The following is a 12,604-nucleotide window of genomic DNA, read 5'->3' as shown; positions in this document are numbered from 1 at the left end:
CAACTGAATATTGTAGTGAAAATTGAGCGCTTGCCCACCAAGCAGCAGATTTGAAAACTGAACCCACCCAGCTACATTTCAGACTCACAAGAATTGGTGTGTTTAGCATGTTGGATGTATTATTATGAGAGCAGATTTCAGTGTTTTGACAGGTTGGACAGTGTTCATGTCAGCAGTCAATATTCTGCAGACCTGCTCGCTAAACAAACACACACTCTCGTACACGTTGAGAAAACCCACAGGATCCTGACCATGAGATGAATGGAAAATCTTTGCTGCTAGAGCAGCTCTGGCTCTAGCTCTGTCTGCTGGATGAAGTGAAATTAAATGGACCTGACTTCTCTGTGCTGTCAATATATCCATATTGGCTTCATGGCCTCAAGGATGGATTTGGCCCTACGCACAAACTGTGTGCAGATATCACAAATATTTGGAACATTCTTGCTATGAGCAATATTGGCAAAGCTTTTACTTCTTCATGAGCAGGTAACGGGATACTTTAAAAAAAAATATATGGCAAGGCCACAGAGTCAACATTCTCCTTTGAAAAGAAAAAAGCATGATAATGCTTGTAGGTTTTTCAATTCGCTGCAAATCCCGCCATGTGGCTTCACAAGATAACAGTTCTCCTGGGTGATCCAGTTCTATAATGATTATGGAATTTATGCATGATCACAATACTGAACTGACAAACTCAACAAATTCTCACAATGAGAACGTATGTTTGGGATATAAATTTGTGATAACAAGAAATGAACTGCACTTTGCTGCTGAAAAATGCTTAGAAAAATTCTGTAGAGAGCAGAACCACTCAAGATGGCAGAGAGTGACAGCTTACAAATAAATAGCTTATCATCTTGCCCTCTCCATGCCCTCACAATCATCAATTTACAGACTTGGGGACAGACATTTAATTTCATAATGAGATCATTTGCGGGACTCATAGACCTTGATGTAAGGTCCCTTCTTCAAGTGAGTAAGTGACCAAAGGCAAATTATTTACCATGAGGCTAAATCTCAGATACACAGTGACTGAATCTCAATCTCCAAGAAAAATTCAGCCACACACCACTCTGTGTACACCGGCTAATATGGATTAGTACTGACAGAATTTTGAGTCGTACCTGACCTTTGGATAATCTGCACTGTGGGATGGATCACACAGTTTGTGTAAAATTTCCTGAAATTAGCACAAATTCTCAAACACAGATATGTGCCGTAGACATAAATAATATGAAAACGATGCTCTTTAAATGCACTAAGGAGCTGTTTTCTGCAAGGGAAACAATATTTCTTTCTCTTTCTCCACACATTAAGTACATTTTTGGACATTTAAAAGACATTATGCTCCTTTAATGATATCTAGAGAGGCTGGCATGGAGAAAGTGTCAGATGATTCCCTGGTCTGGACAACAACATTCAGACATTTAATTTTCTCCAACAACAAAAAAGGACGAGACGCCCAGGGGCTACTGGGAAAGAACGATTTTAAGACCAAGCGGGCACTCTGATCCTGTGAATTGAATTGTTAATGGTTGTGGCGCAACCTCACATTTTACAGACCTTGTGTCAAACCAGGACAAATTCACATTGTCCACAGGGTGTCTGTGTCAAGTGTGCGGAAAAGGCTTTTTTTCTGAAAAAGTGAGCAGTGAGTTCTGCAGGTTTGTAAGCCACAGATGGTCCTGAATTGAATAGTTTAAAAATGGCTCCATTTTTGCAGCTCCCTTTGCTGCCCGTCTCCACAGAGTCCTGTCGCATAAAACCGCTATAACTAAGGATGTGCCAATAACACTTTTTCACTACTAGGTACAAAACTTCAACTATCGATCAATACTGAGTACCAACGAAATCGATTTAATTTCAATGACCAAAGTAAGCTTGGGGTCACTGGACAAAGTAACTGCTATGAAATCATTCTTTTTCCCACGCAGTTTGCTTCTATATATCTGTGTTATTCAGGGCTTTTGGTATCAGATATTAATCTTGAGTAAACTCTATGATATCTATAATCCAATTTAGCCCAGTGCCAGTGCATCTGGGTTTTAAAGTCCAATTGGCATCAGCTGAAAAACATTGATCAGATCTACTAAAGCCGTACACTTCCTAAAAATAGTACTACAACACTGCAAATCTCTCTCTTACTATGTTTAAGTGCACAGATATACAAAAAAAACAAAAAAAAAAAAAACACAGGTTATAGGATTTTTCACAGCAGCAACCAGTATTAAATTGGTACCGGCTCCTAAATGGTCAGTACTGAAAAACTAATAACCTCCAAGACAAAGTGTGTGCTGCAATCCGTATTTGTGTAATGTTAATTAATTCTAATATAGCTTGCATTTCCAAATTCCTAACGTCTCCTAATGATGACAAAGCTGCAGGCACCAGGTGATTATGTCTGATGGTGCATTTTAAAACTCCTTCTACCTCCCCGCTTTGGACAAGAGCGGCGGAGATGTCCTAGAAAAAAACTAAGAAGAAAACACGAAGCACATGCCTGATAGTGACGCTGGATATTGAATTTTGTTTTTTGTTGCTACCTGAAATGTAAATCAGCCTTACTGGCTTTATTTAAGTCTGAAAAGTTAGTTGATAAAAATGCACTTTTGTTTAGAATGGTTGGTTGACATATTGCTTATGTGGCTGAGATTTCACGGCATTTCGAGTGGCTTTGGTGAAGCCAACGTTTCTCTCTTCCTTGTATTTTCATGTCGACATCATGCATAATGATCGAAGAGTGAGGGAATCACAGAAATCACTCAGTGTTACGATGCTGAGTATGACTGAGTATAACGCTCTTCTCCTATTTTAATTGAAATGAATTCACATATCCGAGTATTTTACTCTTTTAATTGGTGACCCGATAAAAACAGGTCTGTGACCCCATTTTGGATCATGACCCAAAGTTTAGGAAAAGTTCTTCTACACCATGGGTAACATTCAGGAATACAGAAAGCATTGTGCTCCACTTTAATTTTAGCTCCCCTGTTCAATTTGTATGCCAATTTAAAAACACATAATAAAACCCCATCAGCACATTCAAAACCACACTCATTCCAGCGGCCTCGCTGTGCGCATACATTTACCCTGATAACCGCTACAGCCGCACATGAAATAACAATTCCAGCTTGCTCCACAGTGAACTTTAGGCTCACTACTTGAAATAATGGATGAGCGGCGGTCAGGCCAGTCTAGCAGATACCGTTGGTCCCGTGGCTGGCAGAGAGATGGCCTCTGCAGAGTGATAGATGGCCTCCATTTACACACCTAATAAATTCCCAGGGAAAAATGTTATCATCCGTTCTCGAATGGAAGGCGCCAGGGGGAGCAAATTTTTTTGTCATCTGTTCTGCTATAAACCTACAAAGCACACACAAAAGGAGAATTCTACTACTTTCCAAAAAGACTTGATGGTGATGATGCCTTAAAAATGGAAACGCTCCCTTGAGTTGTTTTAGCTTCAAGTTAAAATAGGTCAACTGTTTTAATCGCCTTTTGGGCTCCACTGTTAAGAGTCTGTTTGCCCCCTGGGTGTGTTTTATATACGTAAGCTAAGTAAGCTCTACAGTGAAGTGACTGAAAGAGGTTTGAGCACAGCCAAGAAAATAAGAAATTTGAAAATAACTAGAATTATCCTGGTAAGGTTAACCCTCTACCCAGTGTATGATGGGATACCCTCCAGCCCACTGTGACCCTGAGTGGAAGCAGGTAAGCACGATGAATGGATTAATGATTGAATAAATGAATACTAATTGTCAAATTCAGTGTTGTGAGCCCACGATGCTGAGAGTAGCAAACCTTCCACCGGCTCGATGTTGGAATAGCACACTGGCAATCACTGCAACACTAAACCTGTGTCTCTGAGATCAAATATCTCTTGGCAACAGGTAAAAAAAGCTGAAGTTTAATTTGTGGTGTTCTGCTCCGGTAAATAATATCCCATACTCCCACACTGCCATAAGATGATCAATAAGCACAACCAACTCAGAAGAGATCTAATGGCCTATTTTCAAAGTTTCTCCATTTACAATATCTAATGACAGAACATATTCTAACCAATATACTCTCCAACAATACAATTCTCTGACAGCATTTTTTTTTTTTTTTTTTTTTTTTTTGGTATACACATTATGGCCGAGTTTTTTTTTTTTTAAAGTTTATAAACCATTGTAATTTAATACATCAGGCTGTTTCCACTTATTTAATCGACCAAAAAACGACTGACTCATAAAAACAAGATTTTGAATACGTGCTTTACAACATTATAAAAGGCAGCCGATCACTCTGCCAAACAAGCCACACAATTCACTCGTCCACACAGAACGTGCATGCCCAGAAACGCATGTGCTAATCATCAGTCACATGATCATGCCCACTGATTCCCATAAATTCCCATTAGTAGCTGTAATTAGTGAAAATGTGAAAAATATAGGTTAAAATTGTAAAGCTAGAAAGAAAAATCAAGATTGTATTTTTTGCCCATGTCACCCAGCTCTAATGCAAACTATTTATTCACAATTTATTATGACCCAAGCAGTTTCTGCAAAGTCTTGCACTACTCATAAAATTCAGACTTTGCACACTATGACCTTTTTTTGACCTCAGGAGGATGTATGAAATCCAATTTAACTATTTCCTCCATGCCTTCTCATATTAATAAGTGTGAACTTCTCATCAGCCAACATGCTGGACCCACTACTACTGGTCATTCACTGTGATCACTACACCGACACACTGCACCACACCTCTTAAAAATACTGGGCTGAGCGCAATATTGATATTAAAATTATATTCATGACACAAGACGATTAATTCGGTTTTGGTTATTGCAGCATCATGATATGGAATAAGGGTTGTCTTTTCCTTGCTACACAGGCTGCATATATTCTGAACTTTTGACTTTTCTAGCTGTATTGTATTCTGTGCCTGTCCACATTGCAAGTGACTATTTATCATAATCTTGTGTGTAAATATCTATATAAATACAAAAGTGTAATTTGTACCTATAACATTGTCACAATATTGATACTGTAGAGGTATTCAGTCAAAGATATAGTGATATTTGATTTTGTCCATATCGCTCAGTCCCAATACACACCCACAGATTACTGCTGACTGTTTATAGAGTAATGTGTATAGTCAAATATCCATTGCATTCTTATCTTTCACAAATGATGAATATTAATGTTGACTATTAGGGAAGAAGTCGAGTTATTGTATCAAAACATTGCATGAAGCAGCTTGGTCATTGTCATTATACAAGAAAATAAGTTTTTAATTGGAAATCCTATCTGATTAGCGTTAAAACAGACACAATTAAGTGATAAAGAGGGGAAAAGTGATTTTCCTGTTAATTTGAAGACTAATTATCTTTTAAATTACCGTAAATCATGATGTCCCACCAGGGAACAAATTCAAAGCCATTCGAGTGAAAGGGTTCAATAAATGTAGGGGAGAAAAAATGCTTAAAGTTAGAAGGGGATGCAAACACAAAGCGGAGTTGCTCAGGGCTCATTTAATGCAGCCATGGATTTTTTGTTTTCACAGAAAAGAAAATAAATCTTCACTCCAGGCCTGGCAATACATCAGCTTTCCACTAGCATCCGCCTTCCGACGCTTGTCCAGATTGTGAGTTAATTCGGCAGCTTCCGCACGCCGTGAAAGTGATGATATGAAGTTTTTTCTAAGCCACTTGTTTACTCCCAGATCAACTACAGGTAACAGGCAACGCATACAGTATATTACACGTTGAGAATAAACATTGGCAGGAATCATATAACACAGCAGATCTGTTTTACATCCTGCAGCATCCATTAATATTTCATGACCAAGTATATTCTCCTTTTTAAAGTTTATTTATTCTTCTCATCTTCTGTGCTCCAATGGCAGGCTGTCAAGACCACCCTCGGGGTTCAAAATCTACAGTGTTCTCTGTGTGAAATGTATTTCTGCTTTTTACACAAACAGTGCATATTTCACCGATAGCCCACAGCAACGGTGGCATATGTGCTTACTCATAAAGTCAAAACTTTGTTATGTTCCCGACCAATTTTCATGTCTCCTACGGCAGCGTTCGCCATTTTATTATTTTTTTTAAGCTATGATTTGTTTCACACTCTGCGCGGCTGACCAGTGTGCAGTTGTTTCCTGATGCAGCTGTACCACACACACTGCTGCATGACAATGCTCCTGTATCAATGATGAACCACTAAGTGACACAAAAATGAGTGCTTAATAATCACGCAGCACAGGGTGTTGAGTTGAAAAGTCAGCTATAGACTGAGTGTATTCAACATTTGCAAAACCATAAAACGCCAATAATAAGTAAATATACAGATAAATAAACATATAAGTCTTACAATACTGACCTAAAACAATGTCAGCTGTACCCTGAAAGGGTAACTGCGAATGATCACATCCATACACGCACTTGCATACTGATAGGTTAAAGCTTGCAATCCTCTGGGTGCACCTGTAGTCTGATCCATCAATCAGCAGGACATCCCAATATCAAAGATAAAAATATCATGGCCACATAACCATTCAAATATCTAACCATCAGCATTAAAATCAAGTGTCACTAATTTAAAACTTAAGCGGGTAACTTGTTTTTCCTTCACAATTTTGACAAATCACCATTTTACACAGAGGATCTGAACCAAAGGAAATGCACAGAGAAAAATATCCGGTCTTGCGCTATGCTCCTTAGGCTGTAATCTCATCTCTTAAAATCCGTTTGGAGTGAATCAAGCCTCGTCGTGATGCGTGGCTGCCTCAGTGCCAATCATGTCTTATGTGCATGCACCACGCACTGCTGCCTGCTTCCCCTGCCCAAAGAAACTTCACTTGGTATTTTAGTGTAACTTACTGTATAGCTACAAGAATGGAGCCAGCTCATGAATTCCTATTCTTCCATTGCACTGGCATCGGGGCTACATTCACAGGTGTGCATGAGGATGGGTGTGACTTGCAGGAGGTACTGAATCTCAGGTGGGCACTGATTTAGCTGTTTGAGTTGAAATTGTCAACAAAATCCCAGCCATTCAGCAGAGTTACCTGCACAAGCTGTAGCAGTTCCCATTCACTAAAACCAAACTGAAATTAAAATGGCTTTCCAAAATCATGGAATGCCTCACCAAGCTCTGCCAATAAGTGTGTGTGTGTGTGTGTACATCTCAGCATGCAGCTCAATGGAGTGGCACTCATAGATCCCTGTTAGACTCTGCACCACAAGTGAAAAGACAAAAGCACAAAGACAGTAACGTCTATGTTGCAGAGAAACCGCGCGTGGACATCCAGCATTACTTTTGGACTCACTACTACAATCATGTGGCTTCAGAACACCTGTATTAAGCTATTTGCAGTAATTTTATGGTCATTTTCCCAATTTTTAGAGGACTCTACAAGAACCGGTCTCCATTCATTATTTTGAAGAAGGCTACTATGGAGATGAGCTAGTTTACCTACTGATAGTAGCAACAATCATAACCATTTTGAGTCAACAACCAGTCTAAAAAGAGTGAAATTCTCATAAACAGTCCTTTTTACATGGGTAATGGATACGGGGGCTACTAGGGGTGGGAATCTCTAGGTAACGCATGATACAATACTATCACAATACTATATCCACAATAACAATGATATCATGATACAGGCGATTCTACAATACATGACGTATTGTAATGAAATCAGCTGTGATGCATCATGATATCTGTAACCGAAGATGAAAAAATACCCTGGAAAAGGCAAATTCATTTTTAAATAAGGAGGAATCTGTCATGCTTTTCAGTGTTTTAATATGCACACGGGCTGCAGCATGTACATGGTCCAGAACAGGTCCAGTTACAATACATAAAGGCAGGGAGCAAGTACAGCTCATGGTAACTCCCATGTGCTATGTGGGGGCAGCATGGATGAGAGGGTAGAGCGGTCATCTGGTAATCAGGAGGGTCCTGGTTCAAATCCTGGGCCCTCCAGAGAGCGTGCTGAAGTGTCCTTGAGCAAGACACTGAACCCCTAACTGCTTCTGATATGCAGCTTGGCACCTTGCATGGTAGCCTCTGCCATCAGTGTGTGAATGGGTGAATGCGAAGCAAAACATTGTGAAGCACTTAGAGCCAGTCAGTAGACTAGAAAAGCACTATAGAAAAAGTACATTTACCATTTATCTGTGCCAATTAAGCTGAAAACTCCAACATCAATACTTGGTACAAGTGTATTGATAACGTATCACAAGAAGAAGGATTGTGATATATTGCAATATCAATTCATTGTTCCACTCCTAATGGCTACAGGAACTAACAAGGTATCAGAACAAAGTGCATGACAGGGGGGGTGTGCTGAAAAACCTTCCTCTGTATAAATCAAAACTTAGAAACACAAGTACACAAACTGAACATTTACTGTAAGGGCCATAGAAACATTCACTTCCACCTGGTAGCTGTCCAGCACAGCCACACTGTTTTCAGTTCATCACTGAGAGATCCACTGGAGCGGCTTGGGATTAAAGGAGCATTTTGGTCGTATTTTGACCTCTCATGATCAGTCATGATTACATCAGTCCATCACACATACCGTTTGCATAACTGTGTACAGAATGTGCATAGCACCGTCTAGACTATGTTACCTCAGTTCACTTCCACTCATGTTCAATAATGTGAAAAACTGTTTGGCGAAACTTCAGTTGCACGATGCTATGTGCATGTAATTCTATGTTGCCACTACTTGGCATGTACCTCTGCTAAAATTACGGTGAATTCATTAAAATGTGCATAGTTGAAAAGGATTGGGTACATTCAAATTAAAATTAAAATTTAAAAATAGCTCTCTTCAGCTTTGTATAAACCGGACATCAAAGACTGAATGAGTTGCACTGCGATACATTGAATCACATTCTAACATGTCAACTAAAAATGGAAAAACATATATGCGTACATCTATCCACCTATCTATCTATCCATCAATCTATATATCCATCTATCTATCTATCCATTGATCTATATATCCATCTATCTATCTATCTATCTATCTATCTAATATGTGGGCCCAAAGACCTCTTCAGGCTTTCAAAATGGAGAACTTAGTCTGGACTTCTGACTACATTCTGTACACACTTATGCAACTAATATTTGTGACGGACAGATATAATCACAACTGTTGACAAGAGGTCAAAATAGGACTTGCACTGTCCTCTTAAGTGCCTTGCTCAAGGGCATCTTAACAGCAAATTCTGAGGGAAAGGCAAGTATGTTTCATTCTCAGATGTCCTCAGCCAGCCAGCCAGCCAGCCAGAGGATTTCACCCAACAACCTTTGGGTCACAAGTTCTCTTCTCTAACTGTTAAGCTGCTGCCTACACAACATGCTGTGACTTAATTTCACAGGTCCCGGTCTTGTTAACATGTTGGCTTTTCAGCCTTACGACATACAATGAATGCTAATGATGCAAACATTCACAGACCAAACTGGCAGAGGAGTGCGCTATAGAATATTACACAAGGCATATTTAACAACATAAACAAAACATGACCTTGATATCGGTTGTGTGAGATTGTACAAGACTGTGTGAGCTGTGTGCTTGAAGGATCTAATGAATCACAGACTACAAACAAGGCCAAATGCTGCTCTGTAGGCAGGCCAAGAGATTACCTCTTAAAGTGGATTGTGCAGAGAACACAGTATGGTCCAACTCCCTCAAAAAAGCAGCGGTATTTCCAAATCAACTCGATGTGTGAGCAGCCTTGTCTCAGTCACTTCGTTGATTTGCTAGAGTAGCAGGGTGTTATGGTTTGTTGTTTGGTGATAGAGTATAACATCATGTTTTGCGTGTGTGTGTGTGTGTGTGTGTGTGTGTGTGTGTTGGTGCTCAAGGCCATGTGAGTAACAGAGCTCTCCTATTGGCCCTCCAGTCAAGGCCTGCCAGCTGACTATGGTCAGCACAAAGAGAACAGCTGACGTGGCCCAACTGTTGACAGAACACAAGGGACCTGACTCCCTCTCAGCTGTGTTTGTGTGTGTGTGTGTGTGTGTGTGTGTGTGTGTGTGTGTGTGTGTGTGTGTGTGCGTGTGTGTGTGTGTATGGACAAATACTCCAAATATTCCAAACACTTGTGTGTGCTTGATGTTACGGTGGACATGAGGCGTCACACAACTCTTTTGCCCTGCTCTGTTTGTGTTTTGCCGTTCAGGTGCTGCAAGGCTGCACTTCCTGGGAACCCAGCAAGCCACAATGTTCTGCTCTGCACTGCTGACTATTTATAGCATTGGACAAGTGATGAATAAGCAAATATGATAATGATGTCATAGGTTAAAAGGGCATTACAGTGTTGTGTTGCTCTTGTTTACTCACTTGGCAGAAATAAAGAGAAATAGGTTACTGCTGTCGAAGCAGCTTTGCGGAGCAAAAATAAATTTTGCGATGACAGTATTTTCAGTAGCAGTGAAACCAATGGTGTCTGAACTCGTGCCTGGATCCTCTTACCATCTGCTACATATCTGCAAATCATTCACCACCAAAATGCTGAAATTCCATACTCATTAATGGCCAGACTGTATGCGAACCCAGGGGTGTGAAAGAAAGTGAAGGAAAGTGCATCATGGCATGTTGGCACCAAAATAACAAGAGAGCCAGAAAAATCATGTGTGTTTCTTTGAACTGCTCCAGGTGGCTCTGTCACAAAAGGCACAGGCAAAAATATGTTTAGTGTGGCCAATGGTAAGCTGGATGCATGGTAATAAGAATGAGTAAGAATGTGTAATGTTCCTTTAAAGGAATCTGTCACTATGACTATAAATGGGGCTCTCTAATACAATTAGAGAAGTCTGCTCCTGTGAATAAAACGTGAGATAATGTCAGCATGAGTAATACAGATGCTTCAAAAGCTTACAAACGCCCTGCACTGTTTGTATTTAAGCCATATTTCCACTTGGAGTAAAACCCTGCACTGAACCTGCTAAAATGCATCGGTGAGAGGATGAAAACAAATGTCCAGAACTACAACCTCCATGAAAGATTATGTTTACTTAACAATACAACGCTGACTGTTCTGGCAGCCCTGATGTATTCACGCAATTTATCTGAATCATTTGTGATGGTGGCAGTGCTGCTGAACCGGGCACGTCTCCAAATCAACTCGTGTCGTTTCAAATTAAAGGCTTCTACAGTTGTGTGAGGGAAATAAGTCAAGCCTGCTGCTTGCGTGTAAACAGACATTTACACTTGACGTCGTGGATTATGATGTTCGGGAAATATTTGCAGCAAACAGATCATGGTGTGAGAGATGAGCTCTCCATCCGAGCACACGACCAAATCAGATGCGTAAACTTGGTTTCTGACAACGCCACAACACAGAGCTCGTGTTTCCTCTACCATAATAATAAAGGCAAAAAATCACACACGCTGATCCGGACTTTTAACACGGTTTACTGATGTAGTTTATGCTTTGCACAGTATTTTTTTTAGGCGTTATCTAACACACGGAGCGCGCCTCACAGGATTCATTCACATATTACGCAATACCTGTGTAAACCGTGCGTACATGGGTGACTGAGAGAATCCAAGACAGTTTAAAACTACATGGGCAATCTTTCAAAAAAAACAAAAAAAGGACTGATCCCTGACAAAGTGGCAACCGGGCAGGCATTCTAATTTATTGCGTGGTTACACCTGACGAGAAGCAGCTGATAAACACCGACAGAAACCGCCCATTGGAGAGGTTTCTCCAGCCAGCGGAGCAAAACAATTCCTGCAAGCTGAAAGGACGGGGGAAATTAAAAAGAGAAAACTTTGACAGCGTCCTATTCAGCCGATACACGTGGCCCAAATTGACAGCCAACTTACTTTTCCTGCATGACATTCTCCTTGATGGCTCCTAAGCTGGAGTGGTTGCCCTGCTGGAGTCTGCAGGTGGCCAGGTGCCGCTGGTGCTGATCTTTCAGGCAGACGTTTTCCTTGCAAAGATCCGTCACTTGGAGCTCCAGCTCTTCAATCCGGACCCTCTGCTTCTCCAGCAGCTTTTGCTGGGTCTCGATTATTTTATTGAGCTCCTTGAGATATTCCGCCGCCTTGCTGGGGTTTTCGGTCGGGTTCTCCATCTCGTAAAAGCCCCGTTGCCCGTCCATGGGGGCGAAATCCACACAACCAAAAAGCACCCTTCTCCCTCTCACACTCGCTCAGTGGTAGTGAGAAAGAGCGCTGCCGAATGACAATCCAGGGATCCTCCTTCGCTCCGGCATAGTTGCTGTTTTTTTCTGTGGTGTAGTGACTGCTTTGGAGTCAAGTTGGCCGGATTGGTGCGCTGCTGTGCGCCGCCGCGTCCACAAGCTCTGCACCGCAACAGCCGAACTAACCTCCAGCCCGCCGCTCCGTACATGGGAAAACCATTTAACTCTTTCAGGGGTGGAGGTACAGCGCGCTGACACGCAGGCGGCGTTTGGTCGGCTCTCACTCCATCAGCAAATGAAAAGAGTGGGTCAGATTATACCGTGCGGATGTAGATCCGCTCAACAGGTAGGCCCAGGCATGGGGTTTCTGTTGCGCCATTGGTTGGAAAGCAGAGGTACACACTCAGCTCACCTCAAAATTTAATTTGCGCCATAAGGCA

The 12,604-nt window shown here is 41.1% G+C and overlaps 1 protein-coding gene across 1 annotated transcript in view; it reads right to left on the bottom strand.

The window, feature by feature from the left end:
• LOC115359824 (uncharacterized) overlaps positions 1 to 12,320 on the bottom strand; it is a 97,970-nt gene extending 85,650 nt beyond the window's left edge. The window contains exon 1 of the mRNA XM_030052467.1: positions 11,842 to 12,320. Within this exon, the coding sequence (XP_029908327.1) occupies positions 11,842 to 12,122 (281 nt within the window). The 5' untranslated portion in view covers positions 12,123 to 12,320. The remainder of the gene's footprint in view (positions 1 to 11,841) is intronic.
• Positions 12,321 to 12,604: the final 284 nt, after the last annotated feature.

Source organism: Myripristis murdjan, chromosome 5 (genome assembly GCF_902150065.1).
Source record: "Myripristis murdjan chromosome 5, fMyrMur1.1, whole genome shotgun sequence".
Classification (NCBI taxonomy): domain Eukaryota; kingdom Metazoa; phylum Chordata; class Actinopteri; order Holocentriformes; family Holocentridae; genus Myripristis; species Myripristis murdjan.
This window is presented reverse-complemented; position numbering and strand designations above follow the sequence as displayed.